At 45.3% G+C, this 17,617-nt stretch overlaps 1 protein-coding gene across 1 annotated transcript in view; it reads left to right on the top strand.

The window, feature by feature from the left end:
* The first annotated feature begins 3,840 nt into the window (after positions 1-3,840).
* The window catches only part of impa2 (inositol monophosphatase 2), a 41,915-nt gene continuing 28,138 nt past the window's right edge, over positions 3,841-17,617 (top strand). Inside the window, exons 1-2 of the mRNA XM_052024008.1 lie at positions 3,841-4,010; positions 16,301-16,434. Coding sequence (XP_051879968.1) covers positions 3,924-4,010; positions 16,301-16,434 — 221 coding nt within the window. The 5' untranslated portion in view covers positions 3,841-3,923. The remainder of the gene's footprint in view (positions 4,011-16,300; positions 16,435-17,617) is intronic.

Raw genomic sequence — 17,617 nt, 5'->3', positions numbered from 1 at the left:
CGTAATGCTATTACAGCACCAGCGACCCAGGTTCAATTCCAGCCGCTGTCTGTAAGGAGTTTGTACGTTCTCCCTGTGTGTCTGCGTGGGTTTCCTCCGGGTGCTCCGGTTTCCTCCCACATTCCAAAGTCGTACATGTTAGGAAGTTGTGGGCGTGCTATGTTGGCACGGGAAGCGTGGTGACACTTGTGGGCTGTCCCCAGAACAATCTACGCAAAGGTGCATTTCATTGTGTGTTTCGATGTACATGTGACTAATAAAGATACCTTATCTTATTTAACAAACACTCCACTGGAGGAACTCAGCGGGTCGAGCAGCATCTGTGGGAGGAAAGAAACGGTCGATGTTTCAGGTCAAAACCCTGCAACAGGACAGGAGGAGTAGAGCTATAGGTTTCTTGTCTCTGAACCTGAGGTCACCCTGTGATCTAATTTGCACGCATCACCTCTTTGAATGCCGATTGACACTTGGATATGCAACAAGCCTATTTTTGAACGTTGCCTAGATTTCAAAGCCCTCCATGGCCTCAATCCCGCCTTATTCCCCCAGCTTCCTCCAGGCCTATATAACTCTTCTGGATGTCTATGCATCTTCAAGTCTGGCCTACTGACTATTCCCGAATTTAATCGCATTAACTTTGTCATTGGAGGCTGTAATTCTCTCCCCAGACTTGTCAACTTCGCTCCCCTCTTTCACTTTTCCTTAAAAAAAGCTGCCTCTTTTTAGCAAGTCCTGATGAAGGGTCTCAACCCAAAACATCGACTGTCCATTTCCCTCCATAGATGCTGCCTGACCTGCTGAGATCTCCCAGCTTTTTGTGCATTGCTCTTTTTAGCAAGCTTCGATTCAAGTTTGAAGATCAAAAAACCGCTGAGACTGGAAATCTGAAATAAAAGTACAAAATGTTGGAAACAGTCAGCAGCTGTGTGGAGCATCCATGGTAAGAGAAATAGAGTTAATGTTTCAGATTGGGGACTCTTTGTCAGAACTGGAAAAGAGAGAAAATGAGTCCATTTTAAGTTGCTGGGGATGGATAGGACAACGGGAATATCTCTGAAAGGGTGAGGCCAAGATTGCACTGGGGATAAGCTGCTGATGAAGTCATCTGGTTGATAGAACCAGGATTCTGCCCATGAAAACAAAACTGCAGATGCTGGAAATCTGAAATAAAAACAGGAAATGCTGGAAACCCTCAACAGGTCAGGCAGCATCTGTGGATGGAGAAACAGAGTTCATTTCAGCTCTCTATCTATTTGCATAAGGGGCTCAGGGTCAAATCTTAAGATGGGCAAAGGCCAGGAGGACACTCAGCCCATATCTCCTTTAACAGGACATATAGTGCAAATGGCAAGGACCTTAGGAGCATTGTTGTACCAAGACACATTGTAGTTCATAGCTCCCTGGAAGTATCAACAACCTTTCCCAAAACAAAACAATAAAACAAATCAAAAGAGCTGGTCATTGACTTCAGGAAATGGGTTGGTGTACATGCACCTGTCTACATCAATGGTGCTGAGGTTGAGAGGGTTGAGAGCTTCAAGTTCCTGGAAGTGAACATCACCAATAGCCTGTCCTGGTCAAATCACATAGATACCATGGCCAAGAAAGTTCACCAGTGCCTCTACTTCCTCAGGAGGCTAAAGAAATTTGGCATGTCCCCTTTGACACTCACCAACTTTTATCAATGCACCATAGAAAACATCCTATCTGGATGCATCACGGCTTGGTACGGCAACTGCTCTGCCCAGGACCACAAGAAACTGCAGGGAGTTGTGGACACAGCCCAGCGCATCATGGAAACCAGCCTCCCCTCCTTGGTCTTTTACCTCTCGCTGCCTTGGCGAAGCAGCCAGCATAATCAAAGACCCCACCCACCCGGGTCATTCTCTCTTCTCTCCTCTTCCATCAGGTCGAAGATACAGGAGCCTGAGGGCACATACCACCAGGCTTAAGGACAGCTTCTATCCCACTGTGATAAGACTATTGAACGGTTCCCTTATAAGTTTTTATTTATTTATTTATTTAAATTTTATCTATTTACAGCCTGGTAACAGGCCCTTCTGGCCCAACGAGTCTGCGCTGCCCATTTTAAACCTATGTTAACCTACCCAACTGTCTTTGGAATGTGGGAGGAAACCGGAGCACCCGGAGGAAACCCACGCAGACACGGGAGAACGTACAAACTCCTTACAGATAGCGATGGGAATCTTAACCCAATCGCTGGTGCTGTAATAGCGTCACGCTAACCACTATGCTACCGTGCCGCCCATCATACGATGAGATGGACTCTGACCTCATGATCTACCTTGTTGAGACCTTGCACCTTATTGCACTGCACTTTCTCTGTAGCTGTGACACTTTACTCTGTACTGTTATTGTTTTTACCTGTACTACCTCAATGCACTCTGTACTAACTCAATGTAACTGCACTGTGTAATGAATTGACCTGTATGATTGGTGTGCAAGACAAGTTTTTCACTGTACCTCAGTACAAGTGACAATAATAAACCAATACCAATACCAACACAGGTGGATAAGGTTGTATAGAAGGCACTTGGTATGCCAGCCTTCATAGGCCAAGGCATTAAGTTTGAGAATTTGGACATGATGTTGCAGTTGTACAAAACATTGGTCAGACTGCATTTGGAATATCATGTACAGTTCTGGTAACCACACCACAAAAAGGATGTGGTAGCAGTAGAGAAAGTGCAGAACAGGTTTGCCACAATGTTGCCTGGAATGGAAGGCTGTAGTTATAAGGAGAGATCGGACAGGCTGGGTTTATTCTCACTGGAGCGTAGGAGGCTGAGGGGTGACATTATAGAGGTTTACAACATTATGAGGGGCATAGATAGTCAGATTTTTTTATTTCCCAGGGCTGAGGAGTCTAGAACTTGGAGGCACAGGTTTAAGGTGAGAGGGGAAATCTGAGGGGTACTTTTTTCACACATGGGGTGGTGGTTATACAGACTGAGCTACCAGAGGAGGCGGCGGAGGCAGATATTTTTATAACATTTAAAGGCATTTGGGCAGGAAAGACAAGTACAAGTCAAGATATCTTCATTAGTGCCATGTACATGGAAACACACAGTGAAATGCATCTTTTGCATCGAGTGTTCTGGGGGCAGCCCGAGAGTGTCGCCACGCTTCCGGCGCCAACATAGCATGCCCACAACTTCCTAACCCGTACATCTTTGGAATGTGGGAGGAAACCAGAGCACCCGGAGGAAACCCACGCAGTCACAGGGAGAACGTACGCACTCTTTACAGATGGTGGCTGGAATTGAACCTGGGTCTCTGGCGCTGTAATAGCGTTACACTAACCACTACACTACTGTGCCTGCCCTTTAGGAATCGTAAAGGGAAAAAATGACTGGTGGGAGCAGTCTATAGGTCACCAAATAATAACATTACAGTGGCACAGGCAATAAACCAAGAAATAGATGTAGCAGAGGATGCGGAGAGTCTTCAGAGAGATATAGATAGGTTAATTGTGTGGGCAAGGGCCTGGCAGGTGGAGTACAATGCTGGTAAATCCAAGGACATCCACTTTGGAAGGGAAAGCAGAAGATCAGATTATTAGCTAAATGGTGAAAGATTGCAGCAAGCTGTTGTACACAGAGGGATATGGAATTAATGCAGGCAGATAGGATCAGTAGATAGGCATGGACGAGGTGAGCAAATAGACCGGTTTCTGTGCCAAACGCTTCTGTGATACTGGCTGATTTGCCTTGGGATACCTGTGCAGAAGGCGCTATGTAAGCGGGTGGTGTTGTTGTTGTTGAGCAGTGACACACGCTAGAGTGCAGCAGAGAGAGAAAGAGAGAGAAAGGTTGTGTCTGTGTGTAGTGAGAGACCCGGGCCACCCATCAACCTCAGTCAAGTCTGGCAGAGGATCGGATCGGTCGGCGTGCCGGACGGGGATGGCGGGGCTGGGGGAGAAGGCGAGCGAGCAGCCGCTGAAGGAGTGTCTCCAAGCGGCGGTACAGGTGGCGCTGGACGCCGGCCAGGTGAGTGTCCAGGTGTCCCGGGCGCTCCGCTGGGCGGACAGGCGGGCGTCTCTACGCAGCAGCGCTTCTAATCCAACTATTTATTTCCATGGATTAATTTTACATTCAACTGCACGTACACTTTTTCTTGTTAGTTTGCAGCGGGAGGCGGCGGGCGGGATCTTTTATTTTTCCCCTGCATTTGGAGCTGTATTGCAAACCGAAATGATGGAATTGGGCTGGTTTCTGCTCAATGTTCTGGTCGGTCGGTTGCTGAAGTTTGATTATAGTGCTGAAAGCCAGCCTTGTATTAACCGGTTACTAGGCCGGAAGGGGGGATGGGGAGTTGGTGAAAGGAACAGCTCTTACGTTACAGTGTGTCATTGACATTTTATAGAACCCTGTGGGGCCGCGTTATCGCTGCGTTCAGATTTCCTGCACCCTTCAATCTGCCTCTCTGTAACATAATTGTTGGAAATTCCAACACTGAACTACCTGCGTTTAAACAAGAACGCCGTACTATCTATCTACACTGCTGGTTCCTCGAACGGCAAAGGCGAGCCTTTGATTGCTTGGTGAATGTCATCAGGACCTTGAGATCAGCCTGCAGCGTGTTACGAGTGGGTTAGATTCCATGCCCAGACAGAATTAAAAATCACATCGGTGGGGGTGTGACCGGTTGCATTGAAACCCGAATGATTATGAGACAATCATTTGGAGTGGTGTACACAGTTCCGATCAGCAAGTTTAAAGAAGGTAGCGGTGAGAAAAGTTTATGATTCCGGAAGCTGGCGCGATAGCGATCAGAAGTGTGGGTGGGGAGGATGGGGGTGGGGCAGAGGGTTGAGGAGTTAATGGAGTAAATGTTGAAGAAACGCTCCCACTTGGAGGGAGGGAGGGAGGGGAGGAGGAGGGAGGGAGGGGACGGGGACTTCAGAGGTGCGAGAGGGTCACCAGTAAATCCAGGAGGCAATGCGGGGAAAATGTCTTCAATCGGAGCGTGGTTTGAATGTGGAACTGCCCGCCCCATGGACTAGTCAGGAAACAACACGTGTCTATCTAAGGAGAGTATTGATACCTTATAAGGAAGGAATAGTAAGGTATGGTTGTAAAGGTTGGATACTTTGGGATGGGGAGGAAGCTGTCTTTTAAAGTTCTTTAGGAATGTGACCAGTGGGATGGGGGATGGGGATGGAAGGAACCAGTGGAAGTGATTTATTTGGATTTCCTTTTGATAATGTCCCACAGTGTTTCTCCTCTGTTCTTAATTTGACTTTGAAGTGTCACCACATTATCAGTGGAGGAACACTTGAAAATGGGGATATAATAATATTGTGAGGTTTAGAATAAATGTGAGAAATTTAGACCACTCCAAGGTACAAATAGTCAATTGGAGAAGGGCCAATTTCAATAGGATGAGAGTAGATTTGGCCCTGCCTGTGTTGGAATTGATGTTTGGCGGGCAGAATGGGAAGCCTTTAAAATAGAGGTGCTTCTGCTATAGTCTTAATTATGTTCCCACGGCAAGGAAGGGTGGGGACATTTAAAGCCAGAGCTCCCTGGATGTCCAAACAGATATTAGAGAAGCAGAAAGAAAGTGGAGCATGTGATGGGTGCCAGGTAACACAACTGAGAACCAGGCTGGTCACAGAAAGTTCCGAGGAGATGAGAAAGAGGATCTGAGGAAAGGTAGACAGCAAATGTAAACAGGAATCCAGAAATACTCCATCTGCGTGTGAACAGGAGGAAAGTTGTAAGAGAAGAGGTGGGGCCAATCAGAGACTGAAAAAGAAATCTATTCATGGAGGGAACAGGCATGGCTGAGGCATTAGGTGAGTGCATCAGCAAAGAAGATGCTGCCCGAGTCTCGGCAAAGGAGGATATAACTGAGAGTCTACATCAGCTTAAACACTGGTAAACAGGGGGGACTTTAAAGGCTAGCTGGATCATCTGGGCCAGGTTGCTGAGGGGAGTCAGGGAGAAATTAGAATCAGAATCAGGTTTATTATCACTGATGTATGATGTGAAATTTGTTGTTTTGCAGCAGCAGCACAGTGCAAGACATAAAAATTACTGTAAGTTACAATAATAAATAGTGCAAAAGAAGAACAATGAGGTAGTGTTCATGGACCATTCAGAAATCTGATGGCAGAGGGGAAGAAGCTGTTCCTGAATCGTTGAGTGTGGGTCTTCAGGCTCCTGTACCTCCTCCCCGATGGTAGTAACGTGAAGAGGGCATGTCCCGGATGGTGAGGGTCCTTAATGATGGATGCTGCCTTCTTGAGGCATCACCTTTTGAAGATGACCTTGATGGTGGGGAGGGTGGTATCCATGGAGCTGGTTGAGTCTACAGCCCTCGGTAGCCTCTTTTGATCCTGTGCATCGGAGCCTCCATACCAGGCGGTGATGCAACCAGTCAGAATGCTCTCCACTGTTCATCTATAGAAATTTGCAAGTCTTTGGTGACATACCAAATCTCCTCAAACTCCTAACGAAGCAGAGCCACTGGCATGCTTTCATCATGATTGCATCCATGTGTTGGGCCCAAGATAGATCCCCTGAGATGTTGATGCCCAGGAACTTGAAGCTGCTCACCCTTTCCACCGCTGACCCCTCAGTGAAGACTGGTGTGTGTTCTCCCGACTTCCCCTTCCTGAAGTCCACAATCAATTCCTTGGTCTTGCTGACCTTGAGTGCGAGGTTGTTGTGATGAAATTTAATGGTGAGAAATGCAGAGTGTTCCATTTTGGTAGGAAGAATGGGAAGAGGCAACATAAAGTAAAGGATGCAATTCTAAAAGTGACACTAGAATAGAGAGATCTCAGGGCATTTGTGCATAGGTTCTTGAAAGTGATAGGGTCATTGAGAAAGTGATTAAAAATGCATATCGTGTCCTGGGCTTCATACATAAAGGTGTAGAGAACAAGAGAAAGGGAGTCATGATGAATTTTTATAAGGCACTGGTTCAGCCACAGCTGGACTATTGTTCTGTATGCCAAACCTTAGGAATTATGTGAAGGCTTTGGAGAGGGTGGAGAAGAGAAATGATTCCAAGTATGATGAACTTTAGTTACATCAACAGACCAGAAAAGTCCCGGCAGATTGGAGGACAGTGAGTGTCATGCCACTGTTTAAAGAAGGATGTAGGCAAAATTCAGGTAACTATAGGCCAGTTAGCTTAATGTCTCTAGTCGGGAAAATGCTTGAAGCTATTATTAAGGAAGAAATAGCGAGACATCTGGATAGAAGTGGATCCATCAGGCAGATGCCGCATGGATTCAGGAAGGGCAGGTCCTGTTTGGGAACAGGTGGATGTGGTATTCTTGGATTTCCAAATCAGGTACCACATAAAAGACTTATCCATAAGATAAGGATGCATGGAGTTGGGGGTAAGGTATTAGCATGGATAGAGGATTGGTCAACCAATGGAAGGCAGAGAGTTGGGATAAATGGGTGTTTCTCTGGTTAGCAATCAGTGGTGAGCGGGGTGCCGCAGGGGTAGGTGCTGGGCCTGCAAATGTTCACGATGTACATTAACGATTTGGAAGAGCGGACTGAGTGTAGCGTATCTAAGTTTGCTGGTGACACTACATTGAGTGGAAAAGCAAATTATGCAGAGGATGCAGAGAGTTTGCAGAGAGATATGGATAGGTTAAATGAGTGGGCAAGGGTCTGGCAGATGGAGTACAATGTTGGTAAATGTGAGGTCATCCACTTTGGAAGGAAAATAGAAGGTCAGGTTATTAGTTAAAGGTGAAAGATTGCAGCATGCTGTTGTGCAGAGGGACTTGGGAGTGCTTGTGCATGAATCACGGCCTTCATTGCTAGAGGGATTGAATTTAAGAGCAGGGAGGTTATGCTGCAACTTTACAGGGTACCGGTGAGGCTGCACCTGGAGTACTGTGTGCAGTTCTGGTCTCCTTACTTGAGGAAGGATATACTGGCTTTGGAGGCAGTGCAGAGGCGGTTCAGCAGGTTAATTCCGAAGATGAGGGGGTTAGACTATGAGGAGAGATCGAGTCGCCTGGGACTATACTCGCTGGAATTCAGAAGACTGAGAGGGGATCTTATAGAAACATATAAAATTATGAAAAAGATAGATAAGATACAGGCAGGAAGGTTGTTTCCACTGGTAGGTGAGACTGGAACCAGGGGACATAGCCTCAAGATTCGGGGAAATAGATTTAGGATGGAGATGAGGAGAAACTGCTTTTCCAAGAGAGTAGTGAATCTGTGGAATTCTCTGCCCAGGGAAGCAGTATAGGCTACCTCATTAAATATAGTTAAGACACCGTTAGATTTTTGCATAGTCGGGGATTTAAGGGTTACGGGGAAAAGGCAGGTAGGTGGATCTGAGTCCACGGCCAGATCAGCCATGTCTTATTGACGGGCCAGATGGCCTACTTCTGCTCCTATTTCTTATGTTCTTATGTAAAAGCTGCAGTTAATCTCCTTGGAACAGAAGAGATTGCAAGAGATTCTGATAGATGTGATAAAAGAGATGTGATGGCGATGAGATAGATGTGATTTCCCCCTTATCTATTCTGGTCACATCCCTGAAGAACTTCAATAGAATAGTCAAATCTGATTTTCCCTTCGTAAATCCACGTTGACTATGCTCAGTCCTATAATTCTTTACAAGGCATTTTGTAATTACATCCTTCATTAGAGGTTCCATCATATTCCCTACTACAGATCTGCAGTTCTCTCTCTTTCTCTCTCTCTCTTTCTCTCTCTCTTTCTCTCTCTCTCTTTCTCTCTCTCTCTTTCTCTCTCTCTCTTTCCCTCTCCCTCTCCCTCTCTCCCTCCACACTTACTAGCCTCTAATCTACCAGAACAATTCCAGAGTCTATAGAACCTGGAAGATGACAACCAGAGCATCCTCTACCTCGAAAGCCACTTCTTTCAAAACTCAGGGATGTATCAACTTCTCCCATACTAAAAGGTGTCTGGACAGGCACTTGGATAGGAAGGGTGTAGAGGGATATGGGCCTAATGCGGGCAAACAGGATTAGCGTAGATAGGCATCACAGCTGGCACGGACGAAGTGAGCCAGAAGCACCTGTTTCTGTGCTGTATAATTCTAAGACTATTTTTGACTAATAATTATTCCCTTCAGTGCTTCATGCACCGGATTGTATTCCGTAGGTTCCTGTGTCTTCTCTGAAAACAATCACAAAGTAATTGTTTAATTTCTGTATATTTCCTTGCATCACAGAAAGAGGCCAAGTTTACGCTGCCTCACAGAGCAATCCTACACCCCACTAATTTTTCCTGTAATCTATGCTTTCCACGTTCCCGCCAGTTCAGCCACCCCCTTCAGATTTGGCCCAGTGAGTCCGTTCTGACCATCCACCAGCCACTTACACTAATCCCACATTTAACCCTATTTTTAATTCTCCCCACATTCTCATAGAATCATTCCCTTTGGTCCAGCATGTGTGAGCGACCATCATGCCCGTCTTTACTAATCCCACTTTCCTGGGTTAACTCCATATCCCTTTATGCCCTGATCATTCAAGAACCTGTCAAGATGCCTCTTAAATGTTGTTACTGTTCATGCCTCCACCACCTCGTCTTACAGCTCATTCCAGATACCAGCTCCTCCTTGTGTGAAAAATTTATCTCTCGGATCCCCTTTAAACTTCCTCCCTCTCACCTTAAACCTACGCCCTCTAGTTTTAGACACCCCGACCATGGGAAACAGACTCTGGCTATCAGCCCTATCTATGCATTTCATTAATTGTATATTACACACGTATATTCTCCTCAGCTACCCCCAGATACGACCATTCACTTGCACATTAGGCAGAAATGACGGTGCTCAGTGAACTCATCAATCTGCTCGTCTTTGGGATGAGGGAGAAAATTGGAGCAGCTGGGGGAAACCCACGTGGTCGCATGGAGAACAGGGAGCACAGACCGCACCAGAAGTCTGGATTGAATCCAGTTTGCTGCAAACCTGAAGCTCTACTATCTGTGCCGCTGTGCTGCCACACTCAACCATTTCCTTTTATAAACTCTCCTGTCTCCACAAACGGCCCACTTTACCCAGAAAGAGCAGCTGGTTTCCTTTCTGGGTATCTATAAGAGCTCTCACAGCCTGTTTCTTATACTTCTTACCCATCGACTCTCATGTTCTGTCGCCTCTCCTCCTCCGCTGAGTTCCAAAATGCTCCCAATCCTCAGATGTGCTGCCATCTCTGGCACCTTTATAAGTCTCTTAATTTAATATTATCCTTTACGTCTCTGGTCAGCCACGGATGAATCACTTTTCCTCTTGTGTTTCTTTGGCTGAAAGGAAAGTGGTCACTTTTCTCCCGAAGACCCTTGACAACAAGATTGTCAATTGACCCTTTCAAGTTTATTGTCATAAGCATACGTACCCAGAGTATAAATGCCATGAAAATTAGCTTTTTGCAGCTGCAACACGGTACAGTACAGGCATGACAAGCATAAACTAACATACACCTAAATTAACATAAATTATACATAAGTTACACAACAAAATAAACATTACAACATTATTGCAAGTTGAGAGAGAGGAAAAAGAGGAAATATGGTCTGAGGTAGTTGTGTTAGGGTTTGTTCAAGAACCTGATGGCAGTGGGGAAGAAGCTGTTGTTGAACTTTGAGGTGTGGGTCTTCAGGCTCCTGTACCTCCTGCCTGATGGCAGCATCAAGAAGAGGGCACGGCCCAGATGGTGAGGGCCTTAATGATGGATGTCACCTTCCTGAGTCGGCGTCTCTTATAGATGTCCTCGATGGTGGGGAGAGCTGTACCTGTGATGGAACTGGCTGAGCCCCACCACTCTCTGTGGCCTCTTGCGTTCCTGTGCATTGGAGTTCCCATAGCAGGCTGTGATGCAGCCAGTCAGAATGCTTTCCACTGTACATCTGTAGAAGTTTGTCAGAGTCTTCAATGACATGCCTAATCTTCTTAAACTTCTAAGAAAGTAGAGATGCTGATGCACCTTCTTCAATGTGTTGGGCCCAGGATAGTTCATCCGAGATGTTGACACCCAGGAACCTGAAGTTGCTCACCCTTTCCACTGCAGACATTTCAATGAGGATTGGTGTGTGTTCACCTGACTTCCCCTTCCTAAAGTTCACAATCAGTTCCTTGGTGTTGCTGATGTTGAGCGTAAGGTTGTTGTTACGACACCAGTCAACGGGCTGACCTATGTCACCCCTGTACGTCTCCTTCTCACCATCTGTGATTCTGCCGACAATGGTGGTATCATTGGCAAATCTGTAGATAGCGTGGATCTATGCTTAGCTGCACAGTCATAGGTATAGAGAGAGCAGAGCAGGGGGATGTCCTCATTGCACACTACAAGATCTAAAATAGTCTTTTCTCTTGTCGGTTTGAGAAAAAATCTCAAATGCTTTCCATGAATTTATCTTCCTCTATTTTTCTGGTTTATGCTATGCTCAAAATTACAATTACTCTTAGGTGGCCTGTACACAACTCCTATCAATGTTATTTTACTTTTAACTATTTCTTAACTTGACCTAACCTGACCGTAATTCCACATCGTGACCTGTTGTCTCACCATGTAGAATGAAGGCAATTGGCAAAAGAACCAAAAGTGAGATGAATATTTTTACGCAGTACGTGGTTGGGGTCTGAAACCCACTGTCAGGGTTATTAGTGAAGGCATATTCAAAAGGGAGCTGGAAAAGTACCTGAAAGAAAAGAATTTTCAGTGCTATGGAAGAATGGGATTATCTATATTCCTCTTGTGTAGAGTCAGAATTGGTTTATGGCTTCTGTCCATGTTGTAACCACTATGTGAATTCACATGCTTCAGTTTACACTTCTGTCTCTGTTCTGTCCCTGCAATGTTTACTTTCTGATCCTTTTAAAGGAGCTATGGGGATGTTTGCTGTGTTCCTCTCACTGTGATGTTGTCAGCTTGCACTTTCAGCAGTTGTCAGGCAAAAATGTTTGGAAGGGTAAACACGCAAGTCCACCCAATAGCTGACACCATCAGGTTCACAGTTGCAGCATGATGAGAAAGATAACAAGCAAACACAAAGATCCAGATTTGTTGGGTGTTAACAGCATCTGTTTTTATGTAAACATACCCTTGAAGGTTTTTGATATTTACATTTTTTTTTGCTTGGCAAAACACTTAGAATTGGAGCCAGTAACATTGCAATGAGGCTTGTGAAATTAACACAAAGTTTGAGAAGGTAGGATTAGTTTGGCTAATTGAACATCAAGAATAGAAAGAAGTGGAGAGGTAAAGAAAGATTAGATTAAGAAAGAGGAGGGGCATGTGAACGATCACAGCAGGGGCACATCCTACAACCTTGATAGTCATTAAGAAAATCAATGACATGTTTTCTTTATTCATTCGGGGGATGTGGGCTTCGCAGGTTTAGCCAGCGTTTAATCAGATTGTCAAGAAGGCAAAATGGAATGTTGGCCTTCATCGCTAGAGGGATTGAATTTAAGAGCAGGGAGGTTATGCTGCAACTGTACAGGGTACTGGTGAGGCCGCACCTGGAGTACTGCATGCAGTTCTGGTCTCCTTACTTGAGGAAGGATATACTGGCTTTGGAGGCGGTGCAGAGGAGGTTCAGCAGGTTAATTCCGAAGATGAGGGGGTTAGATTAGGAGGAGAGATTGAGTCGCCTGGGACTATACTCGCTGGAATTCAGAAGAATGAGAGGGGATCTTATAGAAACATATCAAATTATGAAAAGGATATATGAGATACAGGCAGGCAGGAAGGTTGTTTCCACTGGTAGGTGAGATTAGAATGAGGGGACGTAGCTTCAAGATTTAGGATGGAGTTGAGGGGAAGCTGCTTTTCCCAGAGAGTAGTGAATCTGTGAAATTCCCTGCCCAGGGAAGAAGTAGAGGCTACGTCATTAAATATATTTAAGACGCAGTTAGATAGATATTTGCATAGTCGGGGAATTAAGGGTTATGGGGAAAAGGCAGGTAGGTGGATCTGAGTCCACGGCCAGATCAGCCATGATCTTATTGAATGGCGGAGCAGGCTCGACAGGCCAGATGGCCTACTCCTGCTCCTATTTCTTATATCAATTACCCATCCCTAATTGCCCTTGAGAAGGTGGTGGTGAGCTGCCTTCTTGAACCGCTGCAGTCCCTGAGGTGTGGGTGTACCCACAATGCTGCTAGGGAGGGAGTTCCAGGATTTTGACCCAGCGATAGTGAAGGAACGGTGATATATTTCCAAGTCAGGATGGTATGAGGGCAAATTCCAGGCAGTGGTGTCCCCCATGTTTTTGCTGCCCTTGTCCGTCCAGCTGGTGGAGATCGTGGGTTTGGAAGGCATTGGTGAAGTGCATCCCGCAGATGGTAAAAACTGCTGCTACTGTGTATCAGTGGTGGAGTGAGTGAATGGTTGTTGATGGGATGTCTATCAAGCAGGCTGCTGTGTTCTGTATGGTGTCAAGCTTCTTGTATGCAAGTACACATATATTTAATATGCTGCTGCAAAAATAAATTCCTTCACATATCTCTGAGAGAGAAGAGTCACTGGAAAAAAGATAAGTTTTTACATTTTAAAATCCTCTGACAGGAATTAAAATCTAGAAGGAGAGAGTCTCCACACTTATAAAAAGTCAATTTTGAGTGCTAAGGAAGGACCTTGCTTGGCAGCAATTAACGGTTGTTATGTTGTTAAATGGATAGTTAGATTAAAATGGATTGGATTTAACTTCCTGAAATGCATTTAGTTTCCCTCCTAAAGCAATGTCAGCCCTATTCAATGCACTTTCAATGTGATACACAGAACGAGGAGACATTTTCGCAAAGTTATGGATGGTGGGGCGGTGTTGAATTTTCTGCGTCTAAGCACTTTCACTTATTGTGTGTGAATGATGAGCAACATAAGAATTGCTGCTATTTTGACAATAGATTGTGCCCTGTTATCTTTGCCACCCCTTTTTGACAATCTACCATTTTGCATCTGTTTCCTTCTTTGGAATTTTGGCTTGAAATATTTGGCATCAGCTGTTTTTTTTTAAAAAATGTCCAGCTTGGGAGCCAACTGAGAATTGTTTTCCTCTTGGAAAAACTCTGTGTGATCGATCTATGGACCCCTCCCCACAGCTGATAATCTGGAATCTGAAAATGTCCAATTGTAACTTTTAAAAGGAAACTGGGATAAATATTTGAAGGTAAAAATTGGAAGAGCGGGAACATGGGATTAACCGGATTGTTCTGCAAAGGTGAGGCACAGTAGGTTGCCCATAGTGTGTAAGTTTGTGGTAGAATTGGTGGGGGGCGGGGGGGGAATGTTAACCGGAATGTGGGGAGAATAAAACGGGATAAGTGTAAAATGGATGCTCGATGGTCAGTGCAGACTCAGTGGGCCAAAGTTCAAGTTTATTGTCACGGGCAAGTTTATTGTCATGGGCACACATACCCAGGGTACAAATACCATGAAAATTGGCTTTTTGCAGAAGCAGCACAGTACATTACTGACGTGACAAACATAGATTACATACACTTAAATTAACATAAATTATACATAACTTTCACGACAAAATAAACAAAAATAAACATAACGGCATTGGGTAGAATTAGGGTTTTTCAGGTCGGTTCAAGAACCTGATGGCAGTGGGGAAGAAGCTGTTGTTGAACCGTGAGGTGTGGGTCTTCAGGCTCCTGTACCTCCGGCCTGATGGCGGCATCGAGAAGAGGGCACAGCCCGGATGGTGGGGGTCCCTGATGATGGATGTCGCCTTCCTGAGACATTGCTTCTTGTAGATGTCCTCGATGGTGGGGAGAGCTGTACCCGTGATGGAACAAAGAGCCTATTTTCCTGTGGTATTACTGCGACTCAATGATAAGTGATTATATGATTCTGGGTGGCTTTCAGGGAAGGGTAAATGGAAATAGGGGGGAGGCACAGCAGTCTCTCTGCAGCTGCTGATAGGGTACTGGAAGCCAATCCAGACTGCCCCCTTCCTGTGGAACGTCTGCAGGGAGCCCTACGCTACCTGGTTCCCACTGATCGGTTTCACTGTTCACATCATTGCCTGGCTGATCATCTTCAGCATTGTCCTCATCTTCGACTACGCCGAGCTCGTGGGCCACAAGCAGGTGAGTGGCAGGCACTTGATAAGTCAGGCGCAGTTCTGCAAGGTCCGGTTGTGACACCCCAACATCTGTTACTGATCCTCAATACAGCAGTCATCAGGAGATTGGTTGTGCTGAGAGACCCCTGTGTGGCTGCTGTGAAAAGCAACCCGATAAATGCAGAAAACCTCTTTCCCACTTGCAGGGTCTGGGGGGGGGTGGGGGGTGGGGGGAGTTAAACTGTATGTAACCAGCAGAAATCCTGAAGGCATCCAGTTGTAATACAGCAATGTGCAAGTACTGTCAAGTGTCTACAGCATTGGTGTGGACACGGGGAGGCAGCACAGTGGCACAGCTAATGGAACTACTGCCTCACCGCTAAAGCGACCCAGGTTCAATCCTGACCTCCGGTGCTGTCTGTGTGCAGTATTGCATGTTCTCCCTGTGACTGTGACAGTGTTGAAGAGCCGAGAGACCTTGGGGTGCAAGGCCATGGCTCACTGAAAGTATCTACACAGGTAGATCGGGTGGTTAAGAAGGCTTATGGAATGCTTGCTTTCATTAATCGAGGTATTGAGTATAGGAGTCAAGAAGTTATGATGCATCTCTATGGAACTCTGGTTAGGCCGCATTTAGAGTATTGCGTGCAATTCTGGTCACTTCACTATAGGAAGGATGTCGAAGGTTTAGAGAGGGTGCAGAGGAGGTTTACTAGGATGCTGCCTGGATTAGAGGGCATGTGCTATCAGGAGAGGCTGGACAAACTTGGGCTCTTTTCTCTGGAGCGGCGGAGGCTGAGGGGTGATCTCTTAGAAGAATTTAAAGTTATGAGGGGCATAGATAGGGTGGACAAGCAATATCTTTTTCCCATTATTGAGCGATCCAATACCAGAGGGCATGCATTTAAGGTGAGAGGGGGTAGGTTCAGAAGAGATGTGAGGGGTAAGTTTTTTACTGAGAGAGTGGTGGATGCCTGGAATGCGCTGCCTGATAGGGTGATGGAGGCAAATTCATTGGGGGCTTTTAAGTGGGGCTTGGATGGGCACATGAATGAGAGGAAAATAGAGGGATATGGGCATTCTGCAGGTAGGAGGGATTAGCTACGTTGGCACAACATTGTGGGCCGAAGGGCCTGTTCTGTGCTCTACTGTTCTGTGTTCTATGTTCTATGAAAGTAAATGTGACAATGTTGCAGCAGAGTGAAGTGCCTATGAGACATTCACGTGTCCTCTATCTTTGTCCTAAGATAATCAGGGAAGCATTAAGGATTGAAAAGCGAGTGCAAACAAAATCCTCAGCTGCAGACCTCGTTACAGAAACAGATCAGCTCGTTGAAAATCTTATCATCTCTACTCTAAACAAAAAGTTTCCCTCGCACAGGTAGGTAATTTTGAATTACATTTGTAGGCTCAACATATCTTCTCATTTTACATCTTTTCCACTACTCCGCACTAGACTTGAAGGTTACTGGTGAAGGTTACATTGATCAGCAAGGAAATCAAGTGGTTAAGCTATGGTCACACAAAGTCCTGGTTAGTCCTGGCTGAGTCCAGAGCTATAGACGTAACAGGCCTTTATTTAGAACAAGTAAACATGCTGGGGAGACCAGGTGAAAGAATCTCACCAAAGCTCAAAATATATTGTTTTTTTATTCTTGTTGTGTACAAAAAAAAAGGTGATCAAAGACAAATTCAATAGTCACAATGATATACTTTGCCTCAGTGTTTTGGGTGTGGACAAATACATTTACAATGGAAGAATATCTTAAGTAGCTAGATCATACTTGAATATTGAAGCACCCTCGTTGAGACACGGCAGTTTGCATTGATACTCTAAAGCTTCTGTGGATGAAACCCAGTTATCCAAGACATTCTTCTTTTGGTACATCTCTGTGAGGGGTGGCTCTTTGGATACACAGATACTCCAGGTATTGATTGACAGGACAAATAGGGCTTTGACCATGGTTGGTGTGCTATGTGGCAAAATAGCCAGCCTGCAACCTCCTGTGTCTTTAATCCTGGACTGAAACCACAAGGCTCTCTTTATCTATTGTATCCCCTATCAATGGGTGTCACACTTCCTACTCAGTGTTGTGGTGGCTGTGGTTTTAATGTAATCGAATTAACCTGTTGTCCTAAAATGGTGTATGCACATTTGGCCTATGCACACCAGAATGTCTCGTGGCCAAGACACATTTGCTTTGTCCCAATATTCAACATATATGTCTTTGCATGTATCTGTGGAGAGATCAAGCAGATCACTTAAGTGGCCTCCCTCTGTGAGCTGGTCCTCTGCTCCCCTCACAGACAATGATGTTTGTTTATTCAGCTGTCCTTGTAATTTCAAAATTGATTTCTGCTTGTAAGTCGCTTTTAGAAGTAGCCTAGTGGCTGGTTCTTGCTTGTATTAATAGTTATTATTCCATATACCCTCTGACTATGGCTTGCTTCTCCCTATGGATCGAGCTGCCAGAGGAAGTGGTACAGGTGGGTACAATTACAACATTTAAAAGACATTTAGACAGGTACATGGATAGGAAAACATCAGAGGGATATGGGCCAAA

The sequence above is a fragment of the Pristis pectinata genome, chromosome 9, assembly GCF_009764475.1.
Source record: "Pristis pectinata isolate sPriPec2 chromosome 9, sPriPec2.1.pri, whole genome shotgun sequence".
In the NCBI taxonomy this organism is placed as follows: domain Eukaryota; kingdom Metazoa; phylum Chordata; class Chondrichthyes; order Rhinopristiformes; family Pristidae; genus Pristis; species Pristis pectinata.
The sequence above is the reverse complement of the archived record's forward strand: the minus strand, read 5'-3'. Positions and strand labels throughout refer to the sequence as shown.